Source organism: Syngnathoides biaculeatus, chromosome 13 (genome assembly GCF_019802595.1).
Source record: "Syngnathoides biaculeatus isolate LvHL_M chromosome 13, ASM1980259v1, whole genome shotgun sequence".
Taxonomy (NCBI): Eukaryota; Metazoa; Chordata; class Actinopteri; order Syngnathiformes; family Syngnathidae; genus Syngnathoides; species Syngnathoides biaculeatus.
The window spans coordinates 27,938,718-27,959,690 of NC_084652.1; the positions used below are offsets into that span (position 1 = coordinate 27,938,718).

At 43.2% G+C, this 20,973-nt stretch overlaps 1 protein-coding gene and 1 long non-coding RNA gene across 2 annotated transcripts in view; one reads left to right on the forward strand and one right to left on the reverse strand.

Annotated features, from left to right (window-relative positions):
- Window positions 1-20,973, forward strand: part of agla (amylo-alpha-1, 6-glucosidase, 4-alpha-glucanotransferase a) — a 233,519-nt gene that overhangs the window by 127,919 nt on the left and 84,627 nt on the right. The window contains exon 11 of the mRNA XM_061838544.1: window positions 550-689. Coding sequence (XP_061694528.1) covers window positions 550-689 — 140 coding nt within the window. The remainder of the gene's footprint in view (window positions 1-549; window positions 690-20,973) is intronic.
- LOC133510529 (uncharacterized) overlaps window positions 1-20,973 on the reverse strand; it is a 67,893-nt gene that overhangs the window by 36,371 nt on the left and 10,549 nt on the right. The gene's annotated exons all lie outside the window — the stretch shown is intronic.

The following is a 20,973-nucleotide window of genomic DNA, read 5'->3' on the forward strand; positions in this document are numbered from 1 at the left end:
GAAATGCACTATATAAGTAAATTTGTTTTGCTTACTAAATAGAGCGTGGTTAACTAATTCTAATCCAACCATTCTTCCAAAGAGAACCCCCCTCCCAGTCATTTTAGACAAGTTTAATCAATCTTTTTTTTCAATATCTCTTTTTGTTCTGTTGTATTATGGGATATGTGATATGAAAAGACTGATGGTACTCTGTTCACTGATGAGTCTATGCCATAAATAAATATATATAAAGAAAGAAACAGTGTCAAGTATTTTTCCTCTAACTGTGGAAGAGCCTGGAAGTGCAATTGCAACAGGTTCAGAAGAGAGATTCAGGTGGTGCCAGGGTGAACCAGCAACCATGCTATGTTGATGAGACCCAGGGATTTCTTTCCCAAGTTGCTTCGTTTGACTGGGTGTTATACTTTGTCCATGCATTTTGTCTGATGCAAGTTATTTCAGTAACTGAGTTGAATAGTAGTATTTGTTACAATGTTTAGGAGAATATTTCCAGTAGTTTTATAGGTATAATCACGTTTTAAAAAGGGCCTGATGTTTTTCTCTCAGGTATTTCACCTTCCCATTTCAAGGCATGACACTGGAGCAGGAGTTGCAGATGCTGGATGAACCAGACAAGACATGTCACTTCCATGCTCACAATGGTTGGGTGATGGGGGATGACCCACTGCGCAACTTTGCTGAGCCAGGTAAACATTGTACATGTAAGGTGCACGAGCTAAAAGCACATTTCTAAGGTACATAAATAAAAGAAAGTGTGTAGTATACATTAGTATCCTAAAAAGTGTGTTTTGTCTTAAAGAATTTAAATGTTCTTGAAGGTAATTCCTGAAATTTGCATTGCTGAATTTATGAGATATGGCTTAAAACGTATTTTTCCACCTTGTAAATTTTGCAAGTGTCCGTGCAACGTTACAAGGTTAGGTTGAATACTTTCTTACATGAGACTACACATATGTATGTGGAGTGCGTGAAATAAGTGTTCCTTCCTAATTTAATTTTTTTTTTCCAAACACAAAGTTTTCAAATCCATCCATCCATTTGCTTAGTCGCTTATCCTCACAAGGGTCGCAGGAGTGCTGGTGCCTATCCCAGATGTCAACGAAGAGGAGGCAGGGTACACCCTGAACAAGTTGCCAGCCAATCGCAGGGCACATAGGGGAAAAACAGCCGCACTCACAATCACACCTAAGGGCAATTTAGAGTATCCAATTATTGTCACGTGTTTTGGGGATGTGAGGGGAAACTGCAGTGCCTGGAGAAAACTCATGCAGGCACGGGGAGAACATGCAAACTACACAGTCAGGTTTGGGATTGAACCCGCGATCTCAGAACTGTGAAGCCAACGCTTTACCAGCTGAGTCACCGTGCCGCCTGGTTTCAAACCATCAATCCGATTTTAATATCACTCGTAGACAACCCAAGGAAATACAAAATGCCCTTTTGAAATGACAAGTCAATTTATTCAGGCACAAAAAAAAAAAATCCTGACTTTTCTGACCCTCTGAAAAAATCCCCCCCTCAAACCGGTTTACCACCATATTAGTTGAATTGAGAAATCACTTAAAGTACCATTGAAACGTAAAGCATGATTTTTAGTATGTTTTTACTTGAAAAAAAAGGCAGCAGGAATGGACCCATCTGTTTTTTCACCACGTCATGATTTTGTTGTTTATGGATTTTTGTATCTCCCGCCATGAAAATCCTCTCGAGGCATTCGTTTTGAAGAAGAAGCAGAAAGTGACGTTCTTTTCCAGATGCCCACACTGGTGGGTTCATGTGTTAATATCATTTTTACCGGCGGGAAAGTAGCTGTTTTTTCCTGCGTGTTAGCTGAAATGCCATCTTATGTTGCTGGATAATACTTGAACACTCGGTAGGATGGATTCACTCTTTACACATTTCCAAAACACCTGGTTGGTCGTGAAAAATGGATTCCACAGGTACAAAGGACGAGAGCTTTATGGGTTCTAGATGACAGGTAGGTGTGTATAGAGCTATGAGAAAAATTAATAGTTGGGGGGACTAATTTGTCTCTCAGTTTATACATGTCATTTAGAATAAATCCCCTTTGTCATACTGGCAACATATAACAAAGCACTTGTATTGCGTTTAAGACAATTTAATCACACACAATACAACACAAAAAAATCCAAGTACAAATAAAAATCGAAGTACAGGGACGGTTTAGTAGCGTGTAACACGAGCTAATTCGATGTACAGTCACCAAATTCGAACAACTTAACCAAAAGCAGCAATCATAAAAAGCTCCGTCCACGTCCGACGACGTAATCCTTCATCTCTGAACGTAACAAAAGACCCGCGTCATAATAACGTCATAAAGTACGTAAGTCAGGGGTGCTAAATGTGTCGATGTGCATGACCACGGCGTTGTTGTTGCTCGCCGGCATTGTTGTCATTCGCCGGTGTTGTTGTCGCTCACCGGTGTTGTTGTCGCTCGCCGTTATACCCGACACTGAGGTGGATCGGAGCTCTCCCACCCCCACCAGCCATCGGTGTCTGGGCACCCCTAATGTTCTTGCTTCGCCCGGCATGGGTCCACTGAGTACGCTACATACACAAGACTTGAAAAAGAGGTAGGAAATCGAACAATTATAGGCCTTTCTTTTTGAACATTTCATCAATTTCCTCGTCCGTCTGTCGGGGAGCCTGTTTTTATTTAGAAGTGATCCGCATATCATCTAAATATGGCTCGAAATGATAGCGTAATATGGCCCCAGTCACTTCATTCGATTGTAAGATGTTCTCTTCTCCGAAAAGAGCTTCTATGTCAGAAGGGGCATCAGAAAAGTCCGAAAATCTCTGTTGTCCGTCACCCATAGCAGGGGGCACAGCGTCTTCTCAATGGCCACTGTCCCAGTGTGACATCTGTAAATGGCGTTGCAGGCAATATGGGTTCCACTGGGATGCCGATTGAGATTTCTGCAACTTTGTGCATAAATGGCAACTCTCCACCCATTTTTTTTCCTGTATAGACATTGAAGTGAATAATATGTATTTTTCATAATATTTTAAAATGTATATAGGCATGTTGGTGGCACTTTAAATACCGTAATTTCTGGCCTATAAGCTGAAACGTTTTTCATAGGTACACACCGATTCAGCTGTCACCATGCATGCCGGCACGTGTTTTAGCGTGTATGTTAAATACCACATGATGGCAATCACAAGACAGTGAGGAACATTTGCATTTGAAATCTGTAAGCAGAAGAAGCATACATTGTTCTACACACAAGTCTGTATAGGCAGGTTATTACTGACGATGCTGGTAACACTCAGGACCTCCATAGTGATGCAAAGCATGCTGGGATCATCTAAATAGTGTTTAAAATGTTCTTTTGTGTCAACTATTTAGTGAGTCAGTCTTTTGTTTTATTATTTGCTAGTTATGTTGTGTTTTTAATCTGGCCGACCAGAGCTGTGGTCATAAGTTGGTTTGGTACCTGTTGCGGAAACAACTCCTAGAGCAGTTGCTGAACACCTGCTGTAATGGATGCAATTAGCTGAAGAAAGAATCCTATTGGGGCTTTTTGGCCTCTGTAATTCCCAAGTCATTCGAGACTGGCTGGCCGGCCAAGTAGAATGCAGCTTTGGTTGTTATTGAATACAGTGAGGCATGGACAACTTCTGCATTACTTTGAGGAAATTCCACCATCCGGTGTTAGAGGTGGAAGCAATGTTCCATCAACACTGCGTATAGTGGGGATAGGCCACTCCTGACCTCGACTTGGGAGGTTTTGAGTTGGCGAGGAGAATACTTTGAAGACCTCCTCAGTTCCAGTGACACGCCTTCCCATGAGGAAGCAGAGTTTGGGTTGAGAGGCAGGCTCTCCTTACTCTGGGTTTGTGATCACCAAGGTGGTTAAAAAGGTCCTTGGTGGTAAGAGACGAGATTCTTCTGGAGTTCCTAAAGGCTTTGGATGTTGTGATGCTCTCCTGGGTGACACACCTATACAACATCACATGGACGTTGTGGAGGTGGGGTGGTGGTCCCACTTTTTAAGAAAGGGTTCTGGAGGGTTTGTTCCAACTTCAGGGGATTACACTCCTCAGCCTCCCTGGTCAAGTCTACTTGGGGGCTGCTGGAGAGGATGGTCCGTCGGGAAGTCAAATAGCAATTTTCCTTGGAGTAACATTAATAACCATAATACTGTCAGCTGAATATGGTGACCTTTTACTACACACAGAAGTCCAGTGGCTCAGGAGGCAACATTTTTTTTCTTTTATTTATTTCTTTTAGTTTATGGAATCCAAAGGCAAAGACTATTTGTTGCTGGATTTCAATGAGTGTGCATGTGACCTCACATTTTTAACAGACATTACTGTGAAATCATTTGTAGTGGCATGTCGGACAATTGGTTAACACATCAGCCTCACAGTTCTGAGTATCTGGGGTTAAATCTCACCTCGCCTGTTTGGAGTTTGCATGTTCTCCCCGTGTACGTTGAGTTTCTTCTGGTAATTTGGCTTCCTCCCACATCCCAAAAACATGCACGATAGGTTAATGGGAGACTCTAAATTGTGGAGGTGTAAATGTGTGAATTGTTGTTAATATGTGGGCTGCAATTGGCTGATGACCAGTTCAGGATGTACCCCGCCTCTTTCCCTAAAATAGCTGGGATAGGCTCCAACATGCCCGCAACCTTAGTGAAGATTAGGGGCACAGAAAATAGATATATGGTGCCATGCCCAAGTTACATTTAACAAATGAAAAAAAGGAAAAAAAATTCAGTGATCAAATTTAAAAAATCTAAAAGCAACGTATGTTACAAAGATTATAATGAATTTGTACTAACATGGTGCAACATAGTTAATGATTCATAAATTGATAGTGGCAATGAAAATGTGATCTTGTGCTTTCTTACACTTGCACAGAAATGAAGTATTAACTAATTTGTAAATAATGAATACAATGATAGATCTTTAACCCGATCAGTCTTCAATAATAATGAATATGAATAATTATTAATAATAACAATTTATAATAATTTGAACATTTTTTTTCATTTCTGAAGTTTGATCCAACTGGTAGCCCTTTGCATTAATGAGCAACAGGAAGCAGCTCTCCGTTTGAAAAATTTTGGTGAGACCCTGATGTTATACATTGTTTCGAAAAGCTCAAACTCATAAAAGACAGAAAAGAGCGAAAGACTGCTGACATTACAGTCGCTGGCTTTTTAAGCTTGATGTTGCAAGTGATGAGGTTACTTATGACTAATGTGCTGGAGCCACCAGAGTGAATACGAATAGGACAAGCGAAAGGAGTAAATCTGTGATGAGTCTTAAAGGACGACTGTTCAAAAAAATAGGCATGGGTGTACACATTGAAAGTTAGTAGATGAGGGCTCTGTGTTTCTTTTAATGCCGGAATTATCCACAAATTTCACATCGAAACATCTGAAAATTGTAAACTATTTACAAAAAATGCCACACAGTTCTTCTCTCTATCAGAAAATCAGCGTTTGCCACGACAGCAGTGCTTGGTGATCTTACTCCATTCTGAATGGATATGGTTTAACCGAACAGACAATCTCCACTATCTGGAATTTTGTGGCCGATTTTTGTGAAGAATAATTACAAACACATCAAACAAAACAAAAATAATATAATGTACAATGTTCAAGCCTATGCATTTGAGCCAGAATACACACAGTTGGAACTTGACATGTTGATCAGGGGAAGTGACACAGCACAATAACACTTAGAGATTTTCCAGAGAGGCTCATTTCGAAAGACTGGTGTTTGTGTTTTCTTTGTGACCTAATGCCAACTGTGGTGGAATGGTCAGTGTTTTCGTGAGTTCGAAAGGTCAAACAAAACTGAAGTGTATTGTAATGAACTTAGATCCCGATCAACATGTCTGCATCACTTCCTCAGATAGATATGAAGTTATTTGTTTGGACGAAGCTCTGTTACATATCGCTATATAACAACACTCAACATAAAGTATCTTGTTGCTTTTACCGGCACTTGGGGCTATAGCGAGCCGACTAACAACCAGTAATTGTGATGTTAGTTTCGATTATCGCCCATATGAATAGCACACAAAAACAACTTACTCTGTTCTTCGCTGTTTCTTGTTTGTTGATTGATATTTTTCTCGCGGCTGACTGTTTTTTATATTAAAAAATATTTGGATAGGCGTCCCACTGTTAGTGTTTTCTTCTGCTTGGTGTAAAGATGTGGTGCGATGGAAAATTTAGGGTCCTGTCCCAGAAACCTTTCTTTGGCGTGATCACTGTAGATACGTGCAGATTTCCATGGCTGATCTGTAATCTGTAATATGGTTTTCAGGTAGAAACCATCCGGTCATATGCCGCTCTTTTGTTGGTGTTTTCCATAATACCTGTAATAATTAATTACTGGACCAGTTCCGGCACTTGTAAGTTGCTATGTGCTATATCTATATGCTGATGAACGAGCTTCAACTGTGACAGCCACAGCTTTATCCTGTCTGTTTTACCCCATGGGCGTTTAAAGAATGACACATTTGGGTGCGATTTCTCAGTTTTGTTGCAGTTTGGTGCGCAACACATCAGCATCTTGGCCTAGCTAGAAAGATTTGTCAAGAATGCTAAAGCATCATTGACGTCACGGGGCGGGGTCAAGGACATTTCTTCTGGGGCTGGCTGTGAAAGCTGGCAGATATCCAGATATTCCGTGGATTTCAAATCTTGTCTTTATTTTCAATTCCCCACCTTCCTTTTTTCAATTGTCCAAAATATATGTAATAATAATATGACTTCAAATTGGAGGGTTTATTTTACATAGACATTTTGGACAGAGTACTTCTTTAACAGGCTCACAGCAGTTCAGCCATCACTTTCAATTCTGGTGAGTTAAACCGACAGTGACAGGTGTGTCCGCCTGTAATGTATATTTCATCCATCCATCCATCTTCTACCCTTTCTCCGGGTCAGGTCACGGGGGCAGCAGCTTTAGCAGGAATACCCAGACTTCCCTTTCCCCAACCACTTCATCCGGACCTTCTTGGAGGGATCTCAAGGCGTTCCCAGCCAGCGTGTCCTGGGTCATCCCCGGGGTCTCTTTCCAGTGGGACATGTCCGGAACACCTCATCAGGGAGGCGTCCAGGAGGCATTCAGATCAGATGCCCTGGCCACTTCATCTGGCTCCTTTCAAAGCGGAGGAGCAGCGGCTCGACACTGAGCCCCTCCTGGATGACTGAGCTTATCACCCTATCTCTAAGGGATAGCCCAAACACCCTGATTCACCTGTCGATCTCCTGCTCCGTTCTTTGCTCACTTGTGAACAGGACCCCAAGATACTGGAACTCCTCCACTTGGGGCAGGATTTCATCCCCGACGCGGTGACAGACGTGATGTTTCCGTTTATTGGCTGAATTCCATCTTTTTAAATTGCAGAGACAAAAAAAAACATTTTTTCCATTTTTCTGCAATATTGCGACCGTAACCCGTGCCAGAATCCACAGTCGTTCATTTTCTGATCCGACTTTTGTAAGCGAGGCAGAAAATTTGACACGGATCTGTTGATTGCTTGAATGGTTGTTGAATATGAGGCAGTTTATGGGGCTATTTGCAATCACTGTGATTTGACGGGCGCTACCGCGCCTGCGCTTTAACATAGATTAGGCAGTATGTGATTTGTGTATCTTATGTGTTGACTTTGTTTATTTGACTTTCTTTTTTTTTTTTTTTTTTTGACTATCTGCCGCCCGTTGGGAAGCACAATATTCTGCAAGCCATCGGCCGGTCCCAAGCCCGGATAAATGCAGAGGGTTGCGTCAGGAAGTGCATCCGGCGTAAAACTGTGCCAAACATATATGAGCGTTCACACGAATTCCATAATGGGTAGGTCATGGCCTGGGCTTCCTACGCCCGCCCCCGGAACTGTTAATTTGCAAGGTGTAGGTAGAAATTCAGATAATGTAGGTCGAAGACAAAAAAGAGGAGCAAAGCGACTTAGTTGGAAGAAGAATATGAATGCACAAACCCTACATCTGTGTATAGGGACTTTGAATGTTGGGACTATGACATGAAAAGCTCATGAGTTAGTTGAGATGATGATTAGAAGAAAGGTTCATATATTATGCATCCAAGATAGCAAGTGGAAAAGGGAGTAAGGCTTGAAGTTTGGGTGCAGGCTTTAAATTATTCTATCATGGAGTAGATGGAAAGAGAAATGGAGTGGGGGTTATTTTAAAAGAAGAGCTGGCTAAGAATGTCTTGAAGGTGAACAAGGTATCAGATCGAGTGATGAAATTTGAAATTGAGGGTATTGTGTATAATGTGATTCGCGGCTATGCCCCACAGGTAGGATGTGACCTCGAGTTGAAAGAGAAATTCTGGAAGGGACGAGACGAAGTAGTCCTGAGCATCCCAGGCAGAGAGAGAGTTGTGATTGGTGCAGATTTCAATGGACATGTTGGTGAAGGAAACAGGGGCGATGAAGAAGTGAAGGGTGAGTACGGCATTTAGCAAAAGAAATTTGATGGCCAGATGGTGGTGGACTTCGCAAAAAGGATGGAAATGCCAGTGGTGAAGACTTATTTCCAGAAGAGCGTGGAACATAGAGTGATCTACAAGAGCTAAGGTAGAAGCACACAGGTGGACTATATTTTGTGCAGACGATGTAATCTGAAGGAGGTTACCGATTGTAAGGTTGTGGTTTGGGAGAGTGTAGCTTGACAGCATAGGATGGTTGTGTGTAGGATGACTCTGGTAGCGGGTAGGAAGCCTAAGAAGACAAAGGCAGAGCAGAGAATCACGTGGTAGAAAATGAGAAAAGAAGAATGTTGTGTGGCCTTTCGGAAAGAGGTTAGATAGGCTCTCGATGGACAGGATGAGTTTCCAGAAGACTGGAATAATACTGTCAAGGTATTCAGAGAGACAGGCAGGAGAGTACTTGGGGTGTCTTCTGGTAGGGAGCATCATTCACCTTTCAACATGCATTGTTAAAGCTCAAGTGTCGTCAAACGGATGATTTTTGGTATATTATTAATGAAAAACCCACAGCCAATATGCTCCCATGTGTTTTTTCACCACAAAACATGATTTTGACGTATGCAGCTTTTTGTAACTCCCGCCATGAAAATCCTCTCGAGGGATTTGTTTTTGAGAAGAAGCAGGAAGTGACGTACAGGACAGAGGCGCCCCCTAGTGGACTCGTTAGTTTCCATTAGTTTTACCTCCGGGAAGGTAGCTCGTTGTTCCTTCGTGTTGGCCAAAATGCCGGCTCATTGCATTGCTGGACATTGCTTGAACACTCAGGAGAATAGAATTACTCTTCATAAGTTTGAAAGAGACCCTGTTTGTTGTGAAAAATGGATTGCACGGGTGCAGAGGACGAGAGCTTCGTGGGTTCCAAATAACAGGTAGGTGTGTATACAGCTCAAAAAAAAAAATAGTTTGGGGCAGACCACTTAATCGGTCTCTCTCATAATGTAACAAAAGATCCGCGTATGAAATGTGTCGATGTGCGCATCGCCCAGCCAACGTCTCGATAGTGTTCATCGAGTACTGCGGCGACTTTGAACATACCCCTAAAAGCAACATAGCTAGGCTCCACCTCTTCCTTATATGCCACCAAGGACGCCAAAACTCAGTCACACCGGCTGACGCCCCGCGTTCGGCGGTTACAGATTCTTCGAAGGCTGCGCGTCGGGCTTTGCGACGGGGGCGGCTCTGAAGAACCCAGCCGAGAATGCGTTACTCAGTCGCGTGCGCGCATAAAGCTCCTCCGGCTCGACTGAGATTAAAGCAGCACCGCTCGGCTCTGTCATAAGCCACACCGGCCGGCTGAGATGAGCTGCGATGGCTAATCTCTGCCGCGGGAGTGGATTGGACGAGATGTGGTTTGGCCATGATCGGATATCATCTGAATATGGCTCGAAACAATTGTGTAATATTGCCCTGAGGGCTCGAAACAATAGTGTAATATTGCCCCGGTAACTTCACTCGGTTGTGTGGTATTGTCCTTTTCGAAAAGAACTAAGGTGTCAGAAGGGGCGTCGGAAAATTGCGAATAGCTCTGTTGTTCGGCTTCTGTAGTAGCAGGCACTGTGCGTTTTCAACGGCGGAAGTGACGATGACGTCAAGGACAGATGAAGCGACTAATATGGGGACCACTTGGATGTCGAGGGACACTCAATTGCGCAACTTTGTGCATGGATGACACGCTCTCCGCTCACTTTTTTTTTTCCCGTATAGACAATGAAGTGAATACTGTTATGTATTTTTCATTACAATATCTATTTTAGAATGTTTATAGGGATGACACCTGGGCTTTAAAGACTTTGTGCAAGCAATAATTCAGTTTTACACTAAGAAAAACAAACAGGGATATCATTGTGGGTTAAAAAAAAAAAAATGAAACAAAGTTGGAAGCGACCTTTCAAATTTATTGTTCATAGTTGGCTTGGTTTGGTTAGCAATGTATGTTTTTGTTGACGTTTTCATTGTGAGTTTTCAAAAACACAAAATTGTTCTTAAAAATGTTGTGATGGCAATGTAAATGCTGTAATCTGAATCTTTGAATGAGCCATGTCGCTTCAATGGATGACACTGATCTGACCACAGTGCATACGTCTGATGTTGATCACAGTGGTCAAAGGCTCATAGGCTCATAGGCTTAGTGTGTTTGCTCAGACACTTAAAAAATTAGAGGGAACGTTGGTCTTGACATTAATTTACGTGTTTATTTCATAAACGTTGGGAGCAAAACAAGCCTGATCCTAAACAATCAGTATTCACCTGGAAACAGGAAATGCAAGTTAACCATACTGAGCATGTTCGGAAGTTATGCCTAAAGCACATGTTCCGAGCTTCTTCACGTACTATGAGCGCATTTACCTCGAAAGTCATCAACATCATGAGCCATGTCAAAGGCAATTCAGTTTCACTGAAAATATTTCTGGTATACAACACCAATTATGTTTCAGTGTCTAACTACAATAAGTATGAGATTGTGATTTGCTTTGACTTCATCTAAGTTCTAACGTTAGACTAGTCTGTCCATGTATCTAAATGCGAACGATCATTTTCCCCCGTGGTACTGCGTTATCTTGAAGTTAAAAACTTTTCCTCAACATGCTTTCAGAAGATATAGATCATCTGCTGTCAGCTTTCATCAATGGATTGAATATAGATACCGCCGTAAATTATGATAGATTATAACAATACATCATCACAAAATAAAATTAATTATATGAATATTTAGTTTGGAAATTGAATGTTTATTGACCTCTTTAAAAATGTCTGTCTCAGTCTGTGCAGTGTCAATAAATTATGATTATGGTATTAGGTAACAACTACATACTCTGGTATAACAACTCAAGTTATTTTAAGGTCTTGAGATTCTATCCCTAATCACACCCACAACTTTATATCTGTGGCCATGACTGGTGGACTACACCCATAACTTTATATCTGCGGGCATGACTAACCACACCCGTACATTTTTCAAATGTGACTGACTGCATTTGCAAATGAACATGATGGCAGTGATCAAGAGGAAAGATGCCTCTCGAGTGAAAGAAATTGATAGATAAGTCAAAAATAAGTTCCGATCGGATTGGATGGAACGAGAAATCATCGATACAGTTGAAAAGAATGAAGTTACCACTCTGTTAAAGGTCAAATGTCATCCCTATAAAACATTCTAAAATAGATAGTGAAATGAAAAATACATGTAAAATTATTCACTTCAATGTCTACACGAAAATATAATTATGAGCAGAGAGCATGTCATCCATGCGCAAAGTTGCGGAAGTCTCATTCGACATCCAAGTGGTCCGGGGCAATATTATCCTATGTGGATCACTTCTGACTAACAACAGACTCCCCGACAGTATAATATGTAGTGTACTCAGCCGCGAGCGATGACAACACCGTAAAGCGGCCCGGCTCGGCACCGTGATAAGCCACCTCGGTGCCGAAGATGAGCCACCCCAGCCGAAGCTGTGACCGGTGGACGCGGCGCCGAAGCCTTGACCAGCGGATGCAGTGCAGAACCCCTGACTGGCGGTTTGGCGCAGAAGCCGTGACCGCTGGACGTCACGCCGAAGCCGGCGAAGGCTGCCACGTCATGCCTCGCGGACGAGCACTGCTTCAACCAGGCTGGCTCTTACATACTGCCGCGGCGGCGACAGACTCCCAGAGAGCGGCAGCCTTCGCTAGCGAGCCCGACGCGAAAGCTGACCGACGCGCACATCGACACATTTAGCACCCCTGTCATACGTACGCGGATCTTTTATTATAAGAGACGGATTACATGGTCTGCCCCAAACTATTGTTTTTTTATTGTAGCTGTATGCACACCTACCTGTCATTTGGAACCCACGAAGCTCTCGTCCTTTGCACCCATCCAATCCATTTTTCACGACCAACTGGGTCTCCTGCAAATTTATGAAGGGTAAATAATGAATAATGGCTTTTTTATCATCATTAATGTTCCAAGGTAAGTTACTCGATTAGTCGGTGTAACAGCTATAAAGTACAATGATGATGAACATCTCTTGGAATGTGAGGGGTTTTGCACTACAAATTGACGAAGACCATCCCATTATTTTCACTATTATTCATTATTTATTTCATTATTTTAACCTGTAGTTCATATCCGTCTGACAAAGAATGAGTTTTCTTTTCCTCCTTTCTGTTGGTCAAGCTACAACTACTTCACTCATCTGCACTGGTTTGATTTTGGACCCTCTGGGTTTATTCCACTGCTGTGACAGAGAAGTACAACTTTGCTCACATGGCACATGAGAAAAGTTATGGAGTTAGAGCCCTCGTAGAGTTTTAATCAAACCAATAATATGGGAGCACACCAAGCAGCCAACACGTTAAAGAAACTTTAACCCACCCATAGGACTCCCGACGGACATGATCAATACATTCTCCCAGTCCACAAAACACACGTAGACTGTTTGGGTGAACTCCCATCCACTCATGAGGATCTTGCCGAGGATGTAGAGCTGGGCCATTGTTCCACGGCCAGGACGAAAACCACATTCCGCCTCCTTAATTTGAGATTCAACTTCTCAACAGACCCTCTTCTCCAGCATCCTTGAATAGACCTTACCAGGGAGAATGAGGTGGGTGATCTACCTGAAGCTGGAACACACCCTACGGTCCCCCGTATTAAAAAGGGGGACCACCGCCCCAGTCTACCAATCCAGGGGCACTATCCCCGATATTCATACGATGCTGCAGAGATGTGTCAACCAGGACGCCCCCACAACATCCAGAGCCTTTCGGAACTTGGGGCGAATCTCATCCTCCCCTGGAGCCCTGCCACCGAGGCGCTTTTTAACCACATCAGTGACCTCAACACCAGAGATAGATGAGCCCGCCTGAGAGAACCCAGACTCTGCTTCCTCAGGGGAAGGCATGTTGGTGGAATTGTGTAGGTCTTCGAAGTATTCTCCCCGCCGACTGGACAACGTCCAGAGTTGAGGTCAGCAGTGCACCATCCTCACGATACACAGTGTTAACGATGCACTGCTACACCCTCCTGTGATGCCAGATGGTGAACCATGGTAGAACCGAAGCCGTCTTAAAGTCATTTTCAATGGCCTCACCACGCCCAGATTTTTGCCTCAGCGACCACTGAAAGTACATTCCGCTTGGCCAGCCGGTACCTATCAGCTGCGTCGGGAGTCCCACAGGCCAGAAATGCCCGGTATCCCTCACTGTTGGTTTCCACCAACGTGTTCGGGGGTTGTCGGTACAACTGGCAACAAACACCTTATGGCCATAGCTCCGGTTGGCCACCTCAGCAATGGAGGCACGGAACATTGTCCGCTCATGATCAGTTGATAGTGCCACCCCTCTCGTCAACCGTGTGTCCAAGACATGCGTCCGCAATTCCGGTGACACGATCACAAAGTCAATCTGTCACCTAGGATGTCCTGGTTCCAAGTTCACGCGTGGACACCCTTATGCTTGAACTTGGTGTTCGTTATAGACAATCCGTGATCAGCACAGAAGTCAAATTAAACAACCACCCAATCACACCCTTCTTGGTCTCACTGTCATTGCTCACATGAGCATTCAAGCCCCCCAGTAGAACAATGCAGTCCCCAGTTGGACCGCTCTCTAGCACCCCCTCTTAGGACTCTAAAAATGGTGGGTACTCTGAGTTTCAGTTTGGTGCAATGGCACAAACTACAGTCAGGACCCGTACCCCCACCCGACGGTGGAGGGAGGCTACCCTCATGTCCACTGGGGTGAACCCCAACGTACAGACACCGAGCTGGGGGGCACTGAGTATACCCACACCTCATTGACACCTCCCACCATGGCCAACTCCTGAGTGGAAGAAAGTCCAACCCCTCTCAAGAGGACTGCTACCAAATCCTTAGAAGTGTGTGGAGACCAGCATGACTATATCTAGTCGAAACCCTTTGACCTTACATACCTGCTTGGGTTTCTTCCCTACCACTGAGATGATGTTCCACATCCCGAGAGCCAGCTTCTGTTGCCGGGAATCGGATGGCCAAGGTCCCTTCCTTCAGCCACTGCCCAGCTCACACTGCACCAGATCGCATTGGGCACTTCTACATGTGCTGAGCCCATGGGAAGGAGGACCCATGTTCACCTTTCAGGCTCTGCTTGCCAAGGCCCCATGGACACAGGCCAGTCCACTCGGTGCTCATTTTTTTAGCCCCACCTCCAGGCTTAGCTCCAGTAGGGGCCCCCGGTGACCCTTGACTGGGCAAGGGAAGTCTCAATTCATTTAAGTCTTTTTCATCGTGAGTCTGTGCTTTGTCTGGTTCCTCACCCAGTTTGTGATGAGTGACCAGAAAAGTGGTGTTTCGCCCATGACAACTTAGCTCCTAAGATCATTGGGACACACAAACCCCTCCACCACATTAAGGTGACGGCTTCCAGGAGGAGGACACGGATGTCAGGGCTTACGTTTGGACTATTTCTGTCGGGTTCAGAAATATTAAAACGGACATTTATCTGTGGTTAACATCAAATGAAAGCTCACAATTGCATTACTCTCAAACACCAATGCCACCACCTTGCATGCACGTTTGAATATTAAACAAATAGTTCAGGGTCCAAATCATCTTGGTGTGGGAGTCTCACAGCAGGGCAGTTTTGAAGAATACCTGTTTTCACACTGGTGGGAGGTGTCACTGTGTCGACACAGTTTGGGGCGACCAAGTCCGCTGCATATCCCCCCTTTTGGTGGCAAGATCCGGCTCAAGGGCGGGTCAAGGTAATGAATTCTTGGAAGGTGGCACAGGTTGGTAGCAACGCAGTTACCAGAGTACAACATCAGTGGCTACTACCCTTACCATCTTACAGTTACCACAGTTATCCATGGCACTTCTTGCTAAAGGTGTGTGCCAACATTTGAATATAGTAGTCAGCGAGGGTCGGAATGGGGTCAGGCTTATTGGTTGCAACGTTGGAAGAAAGAGGGGGGGAGCTAATATTAGCATTAATATTGTCTTAATAGTGTTCTTAAGCTTAGCAAAAGGGCATTCAGAGCAAAAACAAGAGACCAAATATGAGGTACATACTGTCTTCTTTCTTTCCTTTCGGCTTGTCCCGTTAGGGGTCGCCACAGCGTGTCATCTTTTTCCATCTTAGCCTATCTCGTCCATCTTCCTCTCTCACCCCAACTGCCCTCATGTCTTCCCTCACAACTTCCATCAATCGTCTCTTTGGTCTTCCTCTCGCTCTTTTGCCCGGCAGCTCCATCCTCAGCACCATTCTATCAATATACTCACTCTTTCGCCTCTGAACATGTCCAAACCATCTAAGTCTGCTCTCTCGAACCTTGTCTCCAAAACATCTATCTTTGGCTGTCCTTCTAATCAGCTCATTTCTAATCCTATCCAACCTGCTCACTCCGAGCAAGAACCTCAACATCTTAATTTCTGCTACCTCCAGTTCTGCTTCCTGATGTTTCTTCAGTGCCAGCATCTCTCATCCGTACATCATGGCCGGCCTCACCACTGTTGTATAAACTTTGCGCTTCATCCGAGCGGAGTCGCTTCTGTCACATAACACACCAGACACCTTCCGCCAGCTGTTCCAACCTGCTTGGACCCATTTCTTCACTTCCTTACCACACTCACCATTGGTCTGGATTGTTAAACCAAAGTATTTGAAGTCATCCAGCCTCGCTATCTCTTCTGCCTGGAGCGTCACTCACCCCGCTCCACCCCTCTCATTCACGCACATATTTTCGGTTTTACTTCGGCGTATCTTCATTCCTCTCCTTTCCAGTGTATGCCTCCATCTTTCTAATTGTTCCTCCACCTGCTCCCTGCTTTCACTCCAGATCACAATATCATCTGCGGACATCATGGTCCAAGGGGATTCCAGTCTAACCTCATCTGTCAGCCTATCCATTACTAATGCAAACAGGAAGGGGCTCAGAGATAATGCCTGATGCAGTCCCACCTCAACCTTAAATTCTTCTGTCACACTTCCGGCACAACTCAACATTGTTCTGCTGCCATCATACATGTCCTGTACTATTCTAACAAAATTTCTCCGCCACACCAGACTTACGCATGCAGTATTACAGTTCCTCTCTTGATACGCTGTCATAGGCTTTCTCCCGATTCACAAAGACACAATGTAGCTCCTTCTGACCTTCTCTGTACTTTTCCACTATCATCCTCAAGGCAAATAATGCATCTGTGGTACTTTTTCTAGGCCTGAAACCATACTGTTGCTCGCAGATACTTACTTCTGTCCTGAGTCTAGCTTCCACTACTCTTTCCCATATATTTATTCATTTATCCCCCTATAATTCCCACAGCTCTGAACATTGCCTTTGTTCTTTAAAATGATAACTAGCATGCTTTTCCTCCATTCTTCAGGCATCTTCTTGCCCGCTAGTATTCTGTAGAATAAGTAATTGCCAGCTTGAACTGCAAAAGAAAATATTGTGCAAGCCATAGTTCAGTTTTACACCAAGAAAAACAGATAGGGACATGATTGAGAATAAAGAAATGGAATGAATTTGGAAGAGGGCTTTAAAATGTATACTTTATAGTAAAGTTTGGCTAGCAATGTATTTTTTGTGTCCTTAAAAGTTTGTTGACATTTTCATTGTAAGTTTGCAAATTTTAAAATTGTTCTTAATAAAAGTGTTCCGATGAGAATGTAAATGCTGAAATGTGATTCTTTTAATAAACCATATAACTTCAAAGGATGACACATCTGATGTTGCTCATCGTGGTCAAAGGGACCACTCAGTGGTTTAGTATGTTTGCTCAGAGATGAAAAATTAAGGGGAACATTGGATAACAGTCACATAAAACTGACGTGGTGCTAATTTTCCCTGATAAAATATCTTGATTTACAATGCTGAAATATAAAATTTCTCTAAACCTGAAGTAACGCATATCCTAAATTAATTACACTTTTATTTAACCCATATACACTACATAATGGTAAAGCAGGGAGCAGGTGGAGGAACAATGAGAAAGATGGAGGCACATGTGTTGTCTTGTTATCTAATATAAAAAATAGACAAGACGTATTTCAAGGATTCACTCAGGTTGGATAGAATTAGAAATGAGGTCATTAGAGGGACAAAGTTGGATGTTTTGGTGACAAGGTTAGAGAGAGCAGACTTCCAATGTTTGGACATGTCCAGAGGCGAGTGAGTGACTATATTGGTAGAAGGGTGCTGAGTGTGGAGCTGCCAGGCAAAAGAGAGGAAGACCAAAGAAAAGGTTGATGGATGTGGTGAGGGAGGACATGAAGATTGTGGGTGTTAGTGAGGAAGATGCACAAGCTCGCCTTAAATGGAAAAATATGACACCCTGTGGCGGCCCCTCATCGGGACAAGCCGAAAGGAAAAGAACACAACTTAATGGTAACCCAAGTGAGGAGATTTGAGGTTGTTGGATTCAGAACACACAAAATACACGATAATTAAGATAATCTTATAAAATAACACTTGTCAATACCTGTCATCTTGGATAGGGTGTGTTTCAACGTGCGTAGGCACAGCTAAACGTAGTCTATATTTGAGCAGCATTCCGTTACCATAGATCAGCGGTCCCCAGACTTATTTACCCCAAGATCTACTTTTCAAGTATCCAGCCTCTTGCGATCGACGATGAGGGGGGTCTTTTATTTTTTTTATAGTATAACCAATGATGAAATAGAATGACAAAGATCTACCCACTACAAAAATGCAAAACATATTTACAAGTATATTTATAAGTCCAAGTACGTGTAAATATGTGTAAATGTATGTTTGTGTGCCTTGCATAACCGTATGAGCCAATATTGCACAACATAATTAACTATAAACATTTTTTTGTAACCATCACGTTGATGATCACCAAACACCATACAAATGAAAATCCATACCTGGGCTGTGTCACTCACGTCAATGGATTCGTTCAACTGCAGTGAGAAACACAATCTCCGATCTTCCACACATCAGCCATGGCTTCACCGCATCGTGTGGTGGCTTTCGCTGTTGAACTACTGTATATTGTGTGAAAAGTGACTGCTGGGCAGCCGCCAGTTGGGATTTTAGTCCGTTCACCTTTCTCATTATCAGCTTGCTCTTAAGCATCGTATTTTCCATAAACAGTTCGAAAGTGCCGCTCCACATTTCCCTTCTTTGGTATTACAATAGTACACTGGCAGATGAGGCAAACTCACTTCGAAATTGACATAGTGAAAAATAAGTCCGCCTCCCATTCTGTATGAAAGTGATGTGTTTTTGTCTGCTTCTTTACTCCAGCAACCATACTCATGTTTGATAAAATTTCTGAAACGAGGGCTTAAAATAGGGGGGAGTAGCTGACTAGCGTGTTTTCCTGTACTAAGAGTCTTGTTTGCACTCGCACGGTGAGCTAAACGTCAGAAAAATCTGGCTGTCTTTTTTTTTTTTTCCTGGCACGCCGTCGCGATCGACCCAAACTGCCTCGATCGCGATCGACGCATTGAGCACCCCTGCCAAAGATACAGCATTATACTGTTTGTAATAGTAAGAAAACCAAGATTAGCCTCTCAACATAACGAGAGTCTGTTGCCAGGACCGCCATTTCTTAGCCATTTTCACTTTGTCCTTTGTGTATTGGACCACAATGTCACTATGTAGTAATCTACCATAGGTTGCCATCTTTATGTACATTACCTAACCTACGACCCTTCTGTTAGCCAACTAATCGCTAGCAAGCGGTTACTAAGATATTGTTACTTTGGTTACTCTGTCGCACCACCGAGTATTTTACTGCTCTGCAAGTGTCAGCCCGCTAACTGATCTGATAAGCCCTTTCACAGCCTTAATTGTGTATAAGAGGTATGAAATCATTCCACAGGTGCAATGACCCCTCAAATGACCAGAGCCCTCAAGATAATCCTCCCAGTACTGTGCTCCTGAATTTCGTTGCCTTTTTTAAAATTGCAGTCAGATGACTGGTGATGTCACAACACCGACCAATCTTTCAAGACTTTGACACTGCAGCACCCTTTCCTGAGATGCAAAACTATGCCCTCTTAATCGCAAAGGTTGGGTCCCTTTCCTCATAATTACAAACTAAAAGCAAGGGAAATTTTTTATATCGCGCATTTCATAGACAAGGTAACTCAATGTACTTTACATGATTAAAAGGACTTGAATACAAAGAGATACAATATTTAAAACAGGAAAAGACCAACAAATTTAAAGAAAAGTTGAAGTGCAATTAAAACAATGCAGAGTGCAAGAAATATTAAAATTGGAAATACTCTGACAAGCATGAAAAACATGACAAAGTATGAGGGGGAAAAAAAGTTTTCAACTGTCACTTGGGGCTCTGTTGGCAACGTATTCCATTTTTGGGCAGCATAAGACAATGAAGAAAAGTATTTGAACACCCTGATATATTACAAGTTCTCCCACTTACTTCCCCTGCTTAAACCAGCACATGTCAAGGCCTGTCTTAAGTTTGCCAATGAACATTTGGATGATACGGAGAAGTCATGGGAGAAAGTTTTGTGGATAGATGAGACAAAAATTGAACTTTTTGGTCATCATTCCACAAACCCTGTTTGGAGGAAGATGAATAAGGAATTCCATCCCAAGAACACCATCCCTACTGTGAAGCATGGGGGTGGTGGCATCATGCTTTGGGGATGTTTGTCTGCACATGTGACAGGATGACTGCACTGTATTAAGGAGAGGATGACCGTGGCCATGTATTGTGAGATTTTTGGGAGCAACCTTTTTCCTTCAGTCAGAGCATTGAAGATGGGTCGTGTCTGGGTCTTTCAACAGGAGAATGACCAGAAGCACACAGCCAGGAAAACCAAGGAGTGGCTCCGTAAGAAGCATATCAAGGTTCTGGTGTGGCCTGGCCAGTCTCCAAACCTAAACCAAATAGAAAATCGTTGGAGGGAGCTGAAAGTCCATGTTTCTCAGCGACAGCCCAGAAACCTGTCTGATCTAGTGAAGGTCTGTGTGGAGGAGTGGGCCAAAATCCCTCCTGCAGTGTGTGCAAACCTGGTGAACAGCTACAGGAAACATTTGACCTCTGTAATTGCAATAAAAGGCTACTGAACCAAATATTAATATTGGTTTTCTCCGGTGTTTAAATACTTATTTGCAGCTGTATCACACAAATAAATGGTTACAAAATCATACATTGTGATTTATGGATTTTTCTTTTTCGATTATCTCTCTCACAGTGAACATGCACCTACGATGAAAATTTCAGACCCCTCCATGATTTCTAAGTGGGAAAACTTGCAATATCGTAGTGTCTTCAAATACTTATTTTCTTCACTGTAGCTACTTGCTTCACCATGTTTGCCTTGGACTCTGCGCTCCATTATTTAACCTGAGTCAGTTGATCTCAGAGCTCTTCTGGGTTTGTATTACGTAAGCATTTCTTTCATGTACTCAGGACTTAGACTATTTCGAGATTTGTAGAACAGTAAGAGAACTTTATAATCAAAAGATGCCTGAAAGCCAGTGTAAGGACTTTAGAATTG